The sequence below is a fragment of the Ischnura elegans genome, chromosome 3, assembly GCF_921293095.1.
Source record: "Ischnura elegans chromosome 3, ioIscEleg1.1, whole genome shotgun sequence".
In the NCBI taxonomy this organism is placed as follows: Eukaryota; Metazoa; Arthropoda; class Insecta; order Odonata; family Coenagrionidae; genus Ischnura; species Ischnura elegans.
In genome coordinates, this window is record NC_060248.1 from 1,646,436 (window position 1) to 1,664,324 (window position 17,889).

The 17,889-nt window shown below is 40.1% G+C and overlaps 1 protein-coding gene across 3 annotated transcripts in view; it reads right to left on the reverse strand.

Moving 5' to 3' along the window:
- LOC124155320 (RNA/RNP complex-1-interacting phosphatase) overlaps positions 1-17,889 on the reverse strand; it is a 93,209-nt gene that overhangs the window by 12,517 nt on the left and 62,803 nt on the right. For all 3 annotated transcript variants that reach the window (XM_046529037.1, XM_046529036.1, XM_046529035.1), the window contains one exon: positions 17,309-17,355. In XM_046529037.1, coding sequence (XP_046384993.1) covers positions 17,309-17,355 — 47 coding nt within the window. The remainder of the gene's footprint in view (positions 1-17,308; positions 17,356-17,889) is intronic.

The window sequence follows — 17,889 nt, forward strand, 5'->3', positions numbered from 1 at the left end:
CCCCCGAGTGTTACCCCCTCCTTCTTTCCTTCCCCGACAGCTCGCCACTCCGAAATCTGGTTTCGGTAGAATGTGATTTTGGGAAAAATATTGCAGAAGAATACGATCTTAGATCGTTTATTAGGGCGCCACCCAAAACCGCGGCCCACGAACTAGCTTTGCCGGTAGAAGCAAGGACGTTCCAAACTCCCAGGATTAAATAATTGTTAATACGGGTGGACAATATGACAATGCGGACACTGGTTGTTTGACTCACGCACGGACAAGGGTTTGAGGATCCGACGAATGAACACTGACCTTTTACATTATGCACAAAAATCACCATTTATTATTGAGACTTTGGCGAAAACAACGAAAAACCATCAACGCACTGATGAAAAATCACCCTTGAACAATACTAAGCCTAATCTACAGACTAATGATGGATGAATGAACACAAGCAAAAAAGATGAAATACCCTTGATGACACAAAGAAATAAGAATTGAAAAGCCATTACATGTTCCTCGTCTGCCTCCTGGAAAGACGGGAAATTATGATACATTAAATTGCCCTTATTTACGGGCGTAAGACGTGCAATCAATAGTCCTTTTCTGTTCAATTAACTATTTAAAAACTCGGTGCAGTTATTGACTTTTTGCAGTCTCGCATGAACTCTTGCGAAAGTGACTTGATTGGTCTTTACATGAATCACCGGTATTTGGATGAAGTAGACGGACTTTAGAGTGGTAATCTTTACCCTCTTGGTACTGCTTGAAGCACTTGGGAATGTGATAATACGGGAATAATTACGGGAGATTGATACTTATGGGCATGGCAGTCTGTGGTTCCCGACGACTCCGTCGCCAGCGATTCGGGGAGCTTTTTGGCTGCTCCGGATGAAAACGGCCCACAAGCGCAGCGACGGCCTCACTTTCGGCACAAATGTCGCCTTCTCAAACGCCTGGGCCAGCACCTTTATCCGTGCTCCGGAATCAGAAACTGCTCCACTTCCCCCGGTCGCTCTCCGTCACACACCTCTGCAATCACAGCCGTTGCCTTTCTTGGGTCTCCTTCCCTCTCACAGCTGAGCATTGACTGCCAGCTCCCAATTATGTGCTCTCTCTCTGCTGGTACCTCGAGACAGGCTTGTCTCCCTCTCCACCAACAGACCAGTACCGTGTCCGTTCACCAACTGCCTTCATCCCCACTTCTCCTCCTACCACGTAACCTCGCTATTCCCGATTTTTCCGTTACGGAAAGCTGACACACGTCACTCACTTTGAATTTTAGCCAATCACGTCACTGCACAAGTGGCGTGATCGCCTTACATCCTATGGGTACAATTGAATGGGAACTAAAACCATGGTATTTTACCGTCTTATACTACATGAAGGTCAGAGTCACTTCGCCCGATCCACGTAATCTTCCACGGGGAAGATCGTAGCCGCGTGAGGCGCGCTGACATGGGATGAAAAGAAAAAATATCGTGACCACCCGTCACAATATATGTATATATTATGTATTGAAATAATGTAAAGAGATTATTAATGAAACTATGTATATGTATGTTCTTTTTGGGACTTCAATCCACTAACTTTGCTTCTTTTGTTCTTCAGTATCGTCTCGCGTGTCCCAAAAGGGGGGAGCATTGAGGCCAGATAGCCACTTACGTTACGTGTGTGATGTGTGTTAATGTGTTTTCTTTGTTTTCTTTTATGTGTTTGTGGAGCATGAATGTTGAGAGGAGAGGGAGATGAATTGGAAGTTTACAGGCATGCCGCAGGACTGCAGCGAAGAGATTGGTCCTCTCTGAGGGCAGTCTTGAAGAAGATCGCCACTTTACTTCCGCGGCTGACCACGGCGGAGTAACTTGGTCGACGGGCGGCCAGCGGTCCAACTGCGATGCCAGTTTAAAGACCCGCGCGTATGGAGAAGAGCGCCCGCGGGCCGAACAGACAACAAATTGTGTCGTCTGCTACGCGGTGTTGGGAAAAACGGCAACACTGTGGGTGCTAGGTAGTCAGCGTGGCGAAGGAGACCGCTCTCTCGGCCTGCAACCTTCCCGCTGGACGCACCTAACTTGAACTCTCCTGACTTGAATTAATTCTCAGTGCTGAAGCATGGACTTCGGAGTATGTGGGTTGTATGATTGTGTGTGTGTTAGCGTAAGGTATGTGGCTATTGGTTTCATTTTGGTTTAAGGGGAAAGATCAATTTATTGTTGTAATTTTGGGGGCACCCATATTTGGGACTATTCAGTGAACATTTGTCTCTAATTTATTTATTCATGTGTGTGAGGTTCGTCGAGTGCAGGGGTATTTGTGATGTTTTGGGGGGTCAGTGGATTGGAGTCGTTAGTGTGGATCAGGGAAAATCTTATTTTGTTTAATGGAATTGTCATTTTGTAGAAAACCCAAAAGGTGCAATTGTCAAATAAATGCCCAAGTTGTGGTACGATTTGTTTCATAGAAATGATTCTCTTTTTTTTTGGTTTATTGATCCCTTGCGTGAGGTGTCCCGGACGAATCCTCGTGGTTCTTTTAGTTTTAATTAAATGATTTCTCCACTGTTAGCTAGTCGCGAGCAAATTTATGTAACGCGGTACTACCCTCGTCTTTTGGGTTCTGAGATTTAGCATTGGTAGTTGTTAGAGGGGTACAAATGGCGTTACAATACATTTTTGGAAATAAGCAGATTTCTGCACTGCGCCGACAATTCTGCTTCCCCTATCACAGATAGTGATAAGCTCTAGAAAGTTTGACCACTAATTAAAAAACTCCAACAGCGATCCATGGCGAACTACATTCCAGAAGTGTTTGGACTATGATGAGAGCATGGTAAAAACTTTGGATGCCATGCTTGCAAACAATTTATAAGGGGAAAACCCATTGCCTTTGGGTATGAACTCTGGTGCCAGAACACACAAACTGGATACCTTGTATCCGTCAAACCATACCATGGGAGGGGTCCGACCTGTGACGAGAGATATGAAGAAGAGCTCCAAGGGAAAGCGGCAGCACCTTTACCAGTCATGCTTGACAATTGACCTGATGAGAGGAAGGAGTTGCCACACCAAATACTTTTTGACAACCTTTTTACGGGGATAAAACTTTTGATTGACATGAAGGTCCGCGGATATGGCAGCATTGGAACTATGTATTAGAAAAAACAGAATTCTACACGATTGCTGTATTCGTGCTGTAAATGACATGAAAAAGGAAGAAAGGGGATGTTATAACTACAGCTTTGACGAAATAAACAAAACATTCATTGCACGCTGGAAAGACAATAGCATGGTCACGATGGCATCAACATCATACGGTGTAGAACCCTTGAAAGAGGTGACTTGATATTGAAGACTTTTGAAAAAAAAGGATCAAGGTCAAACAATCACACCTGATACGAAAGTACAACGAAGGGATGGAGGGCACAGACTTAATGGACCAAGACATCGCCACGTACAGAATCAGCATCCATGCTAATAAATGGCGGTGGTCATTCTTTTCTTGGCTGATTGAAGCAAGTATTCATAAATCCTGGATTTTGAGCCGCAAAGCTGGTCGTGATGAATCAAAAATTGAATTTCTTCATACCATTGTGCAGACTTATCTTGTGCGCTATAAGACTATAGGACTTGGTCGTAGTTTAGTGGTCAGCAGTTCTGCACACAATCTTCTCCGCTTTGATGGTGTGGATCATTTTGTTACTCAAAACGCTGACAACAGGAGGTTAAGATGTGCCGGTGATTACTGCAGCAGCCAAGTTCAAACATCATGTTTGAAATGCCCTTCGTGGACTTTGCATGTGTTTCAAGGACTATCACTCAAAAATGTAATCCTCAACATCAAATATGCTTTCACAGCTCATGCTATTTATAATTTTCAAATCAATTTTTTTGTAGTTTTTATAACATTTTGAGTTATGGTTTACAAGAAAAATTAAAACTTCTTAAAGGCTTTCGAGATTATGATTACCTTTAAATCCAAACCTATATTTGAATAGTCTATATAGTTTTCCTCCAACATGAGCACCAACAGCAGGTACCCACAAAATTTTGACCCCATAACCGCCCAGTGTAGCCATATGACTACGGGTCTTTTCTCAAAAACGGTAAGGTATATCACCAAAATACTTTGTAGGTGTTCTTAAGGTGGCCATAGGATTAAAATAATAAAATGTATTCAAAATCGCAAGCAAAAAGTTTTCTGGACGGAAATGGGTTAACTGGTGCCCAGATTGTGTGGAGTGCAGCATTTCCAAACTCCAAAGTTTTTTCCAGGCCGATGGCAAGATGAAATATTCGCCTAACATCGCGGAAGCTAACGGGGTTCTCTCTCTCTCTCTCTCTCAACCACTCTATTAGCCTCTGATGAAAATGCATGTATGTAACCATCTATGAAGCAATCGAAGGCCCATCGTCCGGTGGTGTAGCGAGAGGAGGACCCCTTCTCCCACAGAAATAGAAAAAGACAATTAGGCACCCTGCTTCATCACGAAAGGCAAAAAAAATGTTGAAAAATCATTAATTTACCAAGGATTTATTTGAAAAATGAAGTTTTTTTCGATTGTGAAAAGTGTTTAAATTAGACTGAAACCCTCTGCTGTTTTTTTAAAAAATTCCCCCATTGGCATTGATCCATCCCACACTCCATCCCACACTCCACTGCGTCATTCTGTGTCCCGGTTCACTCGATGTCGACTGGCCTGCTGCTGCGCGCAGGTACCCACCCAAAACCACTACAGCCATGCCACGAGTGCCGACACAGACATGGGCGCCGACGACATTTTGGTCAGTGGCAGCTACCTACTCTCTTCCGACCCAGCGGCCACGGCACATGCGGCAATTATCTGGGAAAATTTAACTGCATACTTTCCAGGAACGGATTTTTTTATGACGATGTAATCTCTGCGTGATGACAGAACAAGAAGAAACCCAATTCAATGTCAAATGCAAATGGCAGGAAGGCAAAACACAAAATGTCACTACTGTTAGATAAAGATCGCTAATGATCTTTAGAAGAGTTTCAATAGTTTTACACTTTTGTCATAGAAATACTGGATATTTGAGAAATTTTTGAAATCACCAAATGCACTCTTGCACATGATACCAAAATTTTCAATGATATGACTGTATTAAAATTTTCTAATTTTTTTATCTACTGTTTTAAAATCTGACTTCTTCCTTGACAATCCTTCCTCCTCCACTTCCCATTAACCTCGTTACCAACTGACTCTCTATCTGCCTGCCCCCTCCCCCCCAGCTTTTATACTTTGTGTTTTGACCCTCCAATTCAACCAACAATGCCCAATCCCCCTCTCCTCCTCTTTTAGTTCCCCCCCCCTCCTTCCCTTACACTATTGTTCCCCCCTCCTTCCCTCACACTATTGTTGGGTATATAAGGATGGACGTTGTACGCTATTGCACTGTTAGTCTTGATAATGACGGTGTAAACGTCAAAAACTAATACTGTTAAAATAAAAGTTTGTGGAATAGTACTGAGTTTTGTTTCACCGTGAAAGCTCTAAAAGCATTTCCGATTTCTACTATCAACCATTTAGTCCACCAGTGTACACACTCGTTTGAATTTTTAAAACCTCAGGTTTTGTTACCAATATAATTTTCAGTTGCAACAATCCTCATAATAGTGACTGAAGATGAATTTTGAGAAATCAGGTCCTCAGCGTAATGGAAATAACTCAGCAAGACAGATGTTGACTATTAACCAGGTGTTGTCCTTCATAACTATGCATTTCCATGTTTACCTCTGAGGTACTTACCGACGTGATGACGCGATGTTTACGAGTAAGACATGCAAACAGGAGCATTGTAAAAATATGTCACTAAGGGAGAAACTCCCCTGCCTGCCGCTTGTTTTCACCTAGGATTACAGATGACCGACTCACGATGAAAACCGAACTCAGTTCCGATTCGACTTACAACCCGTAAAGGGGAGGGGAGGGGGGGAAGATAAGAAGTTTGTGCGAGAGACACAGCCCCATTTTCAGCTGCAATTTCTGGGGAAAAAGATGTGCCTCTTACAAATCTACAAGAAGATATAAGACACGTCAAAAAAATGGAGAGGATATTCATACAAATTAGTAAATTACAAACATATAGATGAAATGTTATGTACAAGTATATATTAAATTCACATATGTATAACATATTTTCAAAAATAAAATATAAATAAAAAGAAGCACTAGGCTGTCAGATATTCATTCACAGAGTAGTAATCCTAGCACAGAGCAGGAATACTTCAACTACCTTTTATTTATAAACACCAATGGCTCTCATGGAATTTTCAAATGGTTAACGGAATTCTAAGAGAATTCTAATTGCCTTTTTTGTAATGTAAATATTTTGGATGCGTGAGATGATGAGCCCCAAAAATTATGTTATACGACATCAGGGCATAAAAAGCACCACGGTATATAGTAAGTAAGATATCTACATTTACAGAGTTTCGGAGGTGGCATAAAAGGTAGCAAATAGAAGGTTGTTCCTTAGCCAAGTTTATTGGCTAAAGATTCAATATTCTTAACCCAGGACATATTACCACTTATATATGAAACTAGAAATTTAGTTGAAGTAACATTCTCATTGGACTTTTTATCAATTTTAATTAAAATACTTTCCAGATGACTTTACCAAACAAATTGGACAATATGTGACTTTTCAGTGTTTAATTTCAGTTCATTATCAACGCACCAGTGAAGAATGATTTCATTTGCAGATTTAGAACTCAAGATAAGGTCATTTTGTGATAGGGCAGAAAGTAAGATGTTTGTGTCATCAGCGTATATTATGACTTCAACATTAGGAATATTGGAAAAGGATGCAGGAAAATCATTTATGTAGATTAGAAAAAGAACTGGGCCCAATATATAATGATATTATAAGCGATTGAACGAACTACGGCCGTTAAACAGTTGAAAGAAAATTAATTCTCCAAGGCCGTACTCTTTGATGGGCCGATGGGAGTGAGAGGTGATAATGCTAATACAGGGAGTGATGGACAAGATAAGACAATAACTGAAAATACAAACTTGAAACTAACACACGCACTCACTCACTCAGGTTTGTGAAGCTCTCGCTTACGACAGTGACCGCCACACACACGGGAATTGGGAGGGTAGAAGGGTAAAAGTGCCCAAGAAGTATCTCCTGACACCAGGTGTTTCTCCTGCCAAGCAGGCCTCCTCAAAGGAGAATGATCATCAAGTGAGTGCGTGTGTCCTACGTGGCTAGTTGTTCCTTGGAGCAAACCCGGGAGGTGCGTGAGTGAGAGCGTGTTTTATTTATTATGTATATCATTTTTCTTTTTCTTTTGTGTGAGTGGGTCACTGTCGTAAGCGAGAGCTTCACAAACCTGAGTGAGTGAGTGCGTGTGTCCTACGCGGCCTTTTGTTCCTTGGAGCAAGCCCGCGAGGTGCGTGTGTGTGAGCGTGTTTTATTTATTTTATCATTTGTCTTTTTCTATTGTGTGAGTGGGTCACTGTCGGTAGCGTGTTGAGTGAGTGAGTGAGTGCTTGTGCGTGTGTTAGTTTCAAGTTTGTATTTTCAGTTAGTGTCTTATCTTGTCCATCACTCCCCGTATTAGCATTATCACCTCTCACTCCCATCCGCCCATCAAAGAGTACGGCCTTGGGGAATTTATTTTCTTTCAAATATAATGATATATAATATATAATCAATACCCTTGAGGTACACCAACAGAAGTGGTACTACTCTCCGAGCAATATCTATTACCCTTGACGGAGAGTGATGCAGCTTGTGTTCCATTGGTAGGAGTGAAGCCATTTATTTGTTAGCTATACCTCTCACGCCCAGTTTATTAATTTTGTTGGGAAGGCATGAGTGATTAAGATAATCAAATGTCTTCAAAAAGTCATAGAAGATTCCCATTGTTACTTGTTTGTGGTCAAGAGAAGACAATAAGAAGTCAGTGGCTTGAAGTATGGCAGTAGAAGTGGAATGGTATTTTTTAAACCCATGCTGATTAGAAGACATTTGGGCAAATTTTTCTAAGAATGACGTTAATTGTTTACAGAAAATTTTTTTTTTTAAACTTTCGAAAGAACATTTTGAAGTGCAATTGGTCTATACATAATTATTTAAGTTATATTAGCATCCCTTATTTTTATATAGAGGGATGATTTTTTAATGTTTGAGAGAACATGGGAAAATGCCTTGCCTGAGGGATTCATTAATATGAAATAAGAGAGGTTCTTCTATGTAGGTATAAGAAAATAATATTTTCCCTGGGATTTCATCAGGGCCTGAGAAGTTTGTGCCGGCAAATGTAGATATTATGACCCTTAATTCAGGTTCCGTACAGGGGTGAATGAAGAATGAAGAGAAAAGAGTGGGAGTTACATAGTTAGATGATGGCGTGAGTTATTGGAAAAGGTGGAAGGTGAGGTGTGTCTTATCTCCAGTGTTTTCGGCGGGGGTTTATGGAACCAATTCCCCCAAGATCTAGCCCTATGAGTTGACCAAGAGATGGCTCTGGGCGTAGGTCCCACCACGAAGGAAGAATTCAATGCACACAGAAGAAGAAATGGAAATAAAGATGGTCACAATCACACAAACAGTACGATAAACGTAGCACATGCGTATTGCGTAACGCTGATCCCAACAACTGGAAACTAAGCGTTCGGGGTAAACCCCCGCCGAAAACACTCTAGATAAGATTCGCCTGGATTGCTCACTGCTCTCAGCATCCGCCCACAAAGCAGATTCGACTCCGTGGTTCAATTCCCAGTTCAGGTGAAATTTTTCCATGTGTTTTCGGCCTTCATTCCATCTCCATGCCACACTATGTCATCATCCTGTATTTATGTTTCTGTCACTCTGTTTCAATTTCTATCTGTTATTATGATTGTATACATATATATGTATCCGGCTGCCGATTGTATGGATGTTTACTGCTCCTTCTACACTCTCCACCGTGTGTTTTAGTGTCATGACGGAATATTAGAAGTCGGGCCAAGGTTGCTGAGATTGGAGGGAAGTGATTTACTGGCTAATGTTAGCCACTGCAATGTCACTTTAAAATGAGAATTTTAAAATGATAGCAATCTGGCAGGGGAGATCGGAAGTGTCGCAAACTCTAATGGAGTTTGTTTCCCCTCAAATTGAAATTTTTGGGAAAGAAAGGGAAACCTAGAGAAACATGGACATGAACAGCTTAAGTCTGCTAAAAAGGGAAATTGATGCGAAAGTTACGAAGGGGCCAATGACTGTTGTTTTGGGTGATTTGATTGAGCAGGCACAAGGAAATTCATCCACGGGAAATACCTATCATATATCGTTCCCTGTTGGCCTACGGGCACAGTTAATAGCAGTTTGGGGTTGATATATGTATTGGAAACTTACTTGGATTAAGGAGAAGTGCCATGGGTTGAGTGAAAAGTCCACTTGTATGTACTATTGAGCGTTCCACATTTAGTTGACAGTATGGGCTCTTATGGAGAATCGTTTCCCATGTTTATCTCCATAAGGCCAGGAGCGCGGTGTTGTCAACAACAGCACGAAAATTAAAGTTGCGTTATGCACTGATTAAAAAGTTTATTCTAATGTAGAAAAAGCTGCTGCATTCATTGGCGCCAATAGTTTTCCGATAAAAATTATAATAAAAGCTATAAAAAACATTTCCGTAAATTTCTGTCAGAAACGTGTATTTTTTTACTTTATCTTCTTCTCGCAATTTTTGCCTGACCGTTGTCTATATTGAATTGAATTTTTTTGCAAAAAATTCTTCACACAATTTTCTGCTTGAAGGTCTTCACCAATTGTACAAATATTGAGTTTTAATGTTGTTATGCCGACGTAACACCCTCTAGGACAAGAAAATTTTGATTTTTGCAAGGTAAAAAGTAGTCGCTTACTAACTTACGTTTCTTACATCGTAGGTCCCTATATGCTGCGTACCAAATGTGAAAAAAACTGCAAGGTTATTTTTGGTGAAAAAATCATTAACTTACATCAATTCTGAAGCGAGTTACAAGGTTTTTATCTTAACACCTTGAGTGCGGCATGACGTGATATCACGTCATGGTGCGCTATCCCCTGGTGCTGATGACGTGATATCACGTCATGTGTACCCCGAGGGTTCCGGCCCTCCGTAAGACCTCGGTTCAGTTCTTTTATGACATTTTACCCCCCTAAGTTGCTCAGCAGGGATCTAGGAGCGCATTTGTGGACGCCGTTTCAAGCAACCTTTCCTGGGAGGATCGGGAGAAATTTTTTCTTTTATCTTAAGGTAAGCCAATTTCCATTCATTTTCTCCCCTGTTTTTTATGCTATTATTTTTATTTATTTCTATTAATGCGTGAGTATGACAAATTTTATTTGAGTTTTATTTTACAAATCAAAAGTATTTACTAACTGGAACTTACTTATGTGTGTTTATTAATTTTTTATTGTTTTAATAATGTTTAGCGAGAATATAGATTTTTTCCATCCTTCCTTTTTTCTTCTTGCGAGCCTTTCATTTTTCGAACCTTTATTGTCTGATGTTAATAAGTTTTATTCAATTAATACATGCAGTACTGTGATTAGTTAAACTTTAATGTAAATTTGAAAATGCCATTACATTTTTTTATGCAACGTAACATATCTCTAACTTTTGCACCCTTCCTTTGTTTGTCAGTGCAACTCCTAAGCAGTGAGGGGATCGACAAGCGGCAATATTACGAGAGTGAAGGAAGTTATTTACGGAAAAAGTGTAAGTTATTTATAATATTTCTTGTTGATATATGTATATTATGCACTTATAAACATTCTTATTATAATTGCAAATAACTGTTTGCACATTATCCCATGGATTGGCGAAAAAGTGCTTAGGAGTTACTTTATAAAAATGCTTTTATTTTCTCGATAACCGTGAAATCAATGGCTTATGGGTGCGTTCAATTCTTTGTCTCGCCATTGTGAATATTTAGTTCCTAAACATAGTTTTACATTAGTAAAGCTGTTTGTAGCATTTCTGCTTTGGCCTATTTCACCGAGAGTGTTTACTTTGATCCTGTTATTTATCGGAATTTAAAAAAAATACAATGTATTTATTGCAGATGGTACGGAAGCTAGAAGTAAAACGGAAAATGTTTCAGCTGGCCGGTAGTCAATGCCGCCTGAAAGAGGTGAAATTCTCTATTCATCAGCTTTTGTAGATGATCAGTAGTCTTCGACCTTCCATCAGGACCTGCAGCCATCGACGTCGAGGGAGGAAACCTCCGCAAGGGCACAAAAATTTCCTTCTTAGCTCTCTGCCTTCTCTAGAAGAATGTACACGAAGAAGGGGGAGCTCCTGGAAGAGAGCGGGATCAGGCATTCTCTGAAGACTCCGAGCTAGAAATTAGAGAGGAGGAGGGTGGGGAGGAGGTTGAACCCTCACAGTCAGGTACTGCGTTGCCTCCTTCTACGCCAGATCCCTTTATGTCAATCACTGGCCCATCCCCTTTGTCCTATTCTTTCCTGAACCCTCTAACAATACCGTCCGTCCTTTGCGGTGGACCCTTAGTTCAGTGACCCCTCAAAATATCACTTTCATAGAAAACCCAGCTCTCACCATTCCACCCCCTTCCAAGGACCCAAGTGTTTTTTGCGTCTCCTTTTCCCAGGCACCCTCTTTCGTATACAGACATACTTTCTCATAATCTTCGAAAGAATAGGTTAGGAATTGGAAACAATTGACCTATGAAGAGTTTTACCGTCATAGGCCTAATATTTCACAAGGTAAGTATTCCTATAACCAATATATCCGACTTATGGAGCATTGCTATCTTGTTTGACCTGCTTTGTTTACGGATATACATGAGTCGTGATGGATTCTTTAGCATTCTTCAAGCCCTACATTTTTCAGCGAATACCGGCCCAAACGATTCAGAGCCTTAGTATTTCCTCTAAAAAATTCCGTCCCTTTTAGATTCATTTCACTCCTCCATTGATTCCCTAATAATTCCTTCCCGAAAGCTATGCACGCTTTTTCATTTATCGTGAACCCGCCGGAAAGATTTCCCTTATAAATTCCGCCTTTCTGTCATTAGATCCTTTATTCTTCCATCCCACATTCCTTATCCCAAGCCACTTTTACCATCAATAAATCAATCTCACTTCCCTGAACTCATCCAAGAGGAAGGTGGCAGAAAGAAAAATCGATGCTGCAAGTATTGCACTATTGCGGTGCAAGCACTCTTGGGCGTAGGAAAGAGACCGCAGATATCTACATTGGCTGCTAGGTCTCCTCTACTCTGTCCCGAGCTTTTTTCTTTCTTTCATAAGAAGGCATAAATAGTATTATATATTTTTGTATCATATATTGCAATAGTATTATAGGTTGCCTTGTTTAGTTGCTTTGTTATATTGCAATAGTATTGTAGGTTGTTATATTGTTATAAAATTTGTGAGAGAGGTATTTCCTACACAGGTAAAACATACATGACTGTACGTAGTGGTATTAATATATAATTTAAAAATGGTCATCATTTCGATTGTATTGAATTTGTTTTGGGTAAATAAAATATTTTTTTCATGTTATGTGCTCCTTTTTTCAATAGTCTAGGGCTCTTACATAAATAAGAAGTAACTAGAGATTTCCTAGCGCGATGGAAATACTCTTTCCCTCGTGTAATTAGAAAGAAAACGTATCGTTGCTTTCGGTAATCGGGTAAGTAATAAGGATGCTGCAAATCTATTCCTAGCAATACGTATTATTGAATGGTTTACTCGAATTGATATTATTATGCACCAAATGAAAAAATATTATTGCGGTAAAAATTTAAATCATTTTCAGATTTTCGCAGAATATTCTTAGTAAGAACCGCGATACGTGGCCTAAATGAAGATTACTTGTAAGATGTTTGCTTGCAAATACTATTAGTTCCAGTTTTTATGCATTAATTTCTAACTCGGTAACATCACATTGAAAAATATGTTATTGGCTTGAGTTCAGAAGATAGTAATGAGGAAGTTATAGGTTGATTATTTCTGTTTCCACATCCATTTTTATTTCGGCGACGGAGCCTATACCCCAATAACCCTAAAAGGACACGTATCAGCAAAATATTTCCCCATACCTTCCCCATCTTTTTGATGTGCCGATAGCACTTCCAAAAAGGTTATTCCTAGTTCTCACAAGTGGACCGACTAAATCTTACTATCACCCCTCGCTTCATCTCCGTACCCCCCTCCAACCTTAGAACAGCCAGCAGGAGTGGTGCACGTCAAGAAACACCCTAATACACCGTCGGAAAATAATCTCGAAAGCAGAGTGCCACCCATCTCAAGCACCTGCAGAGAAGGGAATACATAATGGTATGTGAAAACCATTTTTGTTAAATATCTGATGCTTACGGGTGGTCGTATGGGAAGAAAGGAATTGGAGCTGAAAACATGAAACGAGTGAAGGAATTTGTGAAGAGAATAGTGGCTTCAGAAGAAAATGTAGAAATTATTCAATATTATCGAACCCTACCCCGATACTTAGGATTACTAGTACAAGGAATACGCCGAAATATCTTGTGCAGAATTACCATCACAATCAAACAGCTGTTCACGGCGATTCCTTGTACTTATAACTTGCATTACATCCATCTAAGCCAAAAATTTCCCTATGGCAGTAGCAAAATACCAATGGCGATACCAATAGAGCATAACAAATTCATTTTCCTCGTATTTTTTTGGATACATAGCGCAGAAAAAAAATTGAAAGAAAACGGTGGCGTGGGGAAAAATCCGACAGTATGCAACCCGCATTACGTTAATATCCCGCTGTGCGGGTGACGTGATATCACGTCATGAATAAAAAAATTCATAGCTAACAAATTAGGGCCAAGAAAATTTTTTCATTATTTTTCCCAGCTCTTTTGGCCGCCATGTATGCGTTTTGCATTAAAAAACGACAGCCGCACTGGGGGTCGATTTTGAGTTTTACATGGTCAGCATTGAAAGTGTTAAGGAAAAATATTACGGTGCCGCTGGGCGGGCTTCTTGCTTTTTCTTGCGCGCAGAGGGAAAATTCTCGGGCGGAAAAGGAGCTTTTTGTCAATGCATACTATGAAATATATTTATGTATTCGTTTGATATCCTAAACAGAGAATACCTACTCATACGTCGTAACAGCAGTGTTTTTATCTGAATACATTGATACACGAAAGTAAGCAAGCGGCTTGGAAGTAAGACTCTTTCGCCTTTGGTGTTTAGGTCCCATCACGGAAACCAAGAAAGAGAATATCTCATAATCTGTACCAAACACTACCCCATCCAGTGCACGCATTTACAAAAGGGGGATTGGGTTTTATCTGAGTTCCTTTCATAGGGTACCATAAAAACTGCCCCAAAAGCGACCCAGGCCGAAGAGGCCGAGGGAAGAATTTACGAAGGCGTTCAGTTTGTCATTGCATTTTTTTGGAGTGAACAAATGTTGTGTAGTGTATTGAACTTGAGAATTGTGAAGTGTGTTTTACACTTATCTTTGCTGTAACACGCCCAATCAATATGTCCGATACAAAGAAGAGGAGAAAAGGTGAGAAGCTCATAAGCCGCGAAAGACGATTGGTGCTCAAAGTCTTCTCGTACATAAGGAAATCTCTCAGCATTAGTGAGGCCTGCCGAGAAGCTTCGAAGGCTACTGGATGCTAGGAGTTCACTATTCACGGAGTGAGAAAGGAAAGCTCCCGTGGTCCATTGGTAACTCCTTCAAAAACTAAAGAAATAAGACAGCCTTACAAAAATTCGAAGGCAGTGATTTTCGACGGTTTGGTGAGATCGGGATTTAGAAGGAAGGTAAATGAATCCTTCGTGAAAATTATTCCTCCGACTTTAAAATCCATTTGAAACCCGGTGAATATGGATAGTATTCTCCCAGATTACAAAAGGACAACACTATATCGTCTTATTTTGGACATAGGCTTCGTGTACGAACGCAGGGGGAAAAGAATCATCCTTATCGAAAGGGATGATATTATTAGTTGGTGGGACAATTAAATATCTAAGGTAGCTAAAAAAATATCGTCGCGAACACAGGACGAGTGTATTTACAGGCGAAAGTTGGATTAATGTTGGACAAATAGTGAACATTAGTTTGCGAAACAAACAATTAGAAAATCCGCGTCAAGCTTTCCTTGCTGGACTAAATACTGGGCTTGGCCCCCACTTCCCAAGGAGGACGATTTGCAATTACAAACGGAGGAACGGAAAATGGGTTCATAAAAGGAGAATCGCATGTGTTTCTGTACAAAAAGAACTCAATGGATGAGCATGAAGAAGTGGGTGGCGAGTGTTACGAGAGATGGTTTGAGCACTCACTTCTTGCAAACTTACCCGAAGGATCAATTATAGTGGTAGATAATGCCTCTTATTACTCAAGGAAATTGGAATCCTTGCCTACTACAAGGTGAAGGAAAGAGAACATTAAGGAAATTAGCTTTGAAGATGTCAGCTTGAAAAGAGATCTTTAATTTACAATAAACCAAGTACGGGAAAATTTTGAAAAATTAAAGATTGATGATGTGTTATACAACATCGCCTTTCATGTAATACTAGCTAGAGCCAAAAAATATTGCATAATATGGAAGGAGTAGAAATTTTGTCTCATTCAGGAGCGGCTATAATTTTTATTATCCTTCAATTTATTGTTATTTTTTACATTACAGATTATTCATTATTCAGTTTGTGCATTGAATAAGTACGTACATGAAATAACAAAAGACTTTTCCTTTTATACTGCAGCAAAGGTATTGTAATATACGCTAAAAAATTCCTTAATTTACGCTGTCTTTTGTGCGATCCCTAACTCCTTTTTGAACTAAACCGTTTTGGCGCCATATTACGTGTGGTTGCATATGCTGTTAGGATGCCTGCCGGCGGAGCGGAAGCTTGGCAACACTGTTATCCATAAGGCCCGTACTGTCAACTAAATGTGGAACGCTCTATAGGACCACCGATGCTCGGAACGTGCGTGTAGTGATTTATCAGGAGAAAGATGATGGAGCAAACGATAGTGAGGATACATAATAATGCTTATTTATATAGGTGTGCTCTGAAGTAGGAGAGCTTTGCATTATAGGGTAGTGAATAACTTTTTTCTATGATATATTTATATGGGTGGTAGTTGTGCTAATCAATTAAATCCACTGGGGTCAAGCGAGGGTAACCATCGATCATGGCAGAAAAAAATGCATCTAGTCTGTTATTATAATTATGTTTGTGTTCTTTGATTTTTTGTGATTTTGATAGAGTGTAACAGTGTAATATAGGTTAGGACTAAAAATGACAATGATAAGACATGATCCATAATTTCTTGATACGTCTGGATGGGTTTGATTTAACAGTGATGACAAAAAGGACAAAATATTGTCTTGCTTTCATTTTTCTCTTGTGTTTGGTTCTGAATTTTATTTTCTTTGTTAATGTTTAAAGAACTCACTTGTTTGATCTAATTGTGTTTAAAATTTCCATGTCTTTAAATTTTAAATTTTTGGGGGGAGTGGATGTAAGGGGCAGCAGCTGTTGTATTTCTCCCCTCATTTCCTTCCTCACTCAAAGTCGGCATTTTATCCTTCCCTTTCTTTCACTTCCCACGTTCCCCAACACCCAACCCTGTCGGCCACACGAAGCACTTGTACGACCCCACGTGCGGTAAGACATGTGATCTTGCCCTGGATGCACCTGAGCCAATAACTGAAGCGCTAATGACTGGGAGATGATGGCACATTAGTCACTCGGAGTGGGTATGCTAATGAAGAGAGAATCAAGCATGACGATTGCTCTGACTTGTGAATTCTTCCTTTTGACTTTCGCTCCACTCCTGCAGTGGACCTCGAGAGAGAGAGAGAGAGACTTACGGTAGCAAAGGACATTTTGCCAGGAAGGACAAACCCAAGCAAACAAGAGAGCGAACTAAATAAAATGTGGCAAAGTAAGCAGAATGAACAGCAGATGAATAGCAGATGAATAGCAGATGAATAGCAGCTAGGATGAACATGTATGGAAATAAGGACTAAGAATGACAGACATTCAAAGTGGAAATGTGGAGTGCACTCATTAATTTAAATGCCAAGTAGCGATGGTGCGTGGTAGCGTGTGCCGCCACCACACTGCACTCCCACGCTGAAGCTCAATTCTCGCTATCATGCACATACATACGTATTTGCTTTCAACATTAACAATTGCATAAAGGCACACAATAAAGGAGTTTATCAAATGCAAGAACAATTCTAATGATGCATGACAGTTTGACACTAGTGCATATGTACTTATGAACGAACACCAGGGCACTGTGCGTGGGGTCATTGCAACAGAGGTGTGCGTGTGTGTGTACTCACGTCTGATGGCATCATCCGGATGGAAACCACAGCACTCAATCAAGTACCTGAAAATAACCACAAGGGGACAATCAATGACACTGAATGATGAAAGGGATTTGCACTGCATCTGCGGTTTTATCGGCAATGCCTTCAAGCAACTCTCACCTTGAGCCATTCCTGAAGCTAAATTTGCTAAATACCAATCAATCCATTGGGCAGACACCAAGCATTTAAATAATTTTTTTAAATCATTAATTACCAATAAACATATATGTACTTATTAGTAGGGACATGCAAAAGTTGCAAATGCAATAACGCAAATTTTAATGTGAATTCTGGGGTTTTCCCACAAATACACGAATTTAGAGTTAATCGCAATTTTCTCCAATAGGATGATTTTCACCAACTCAGGCGCGATTTTCATCATTTTTTCTTCTGCTCATGCTTCTCCCACGAAATTCTTTTTCAAGGAGTATATTTAAGCTAAATTGTTCCGATAATCCCGATGTTTTGATACTTTCTCAGCTAATTTTCAACAAACTCTGGTAAAATAGCAGTACTGCGCAATAGAAATTGATGATCGTAAATGATTCATCAGC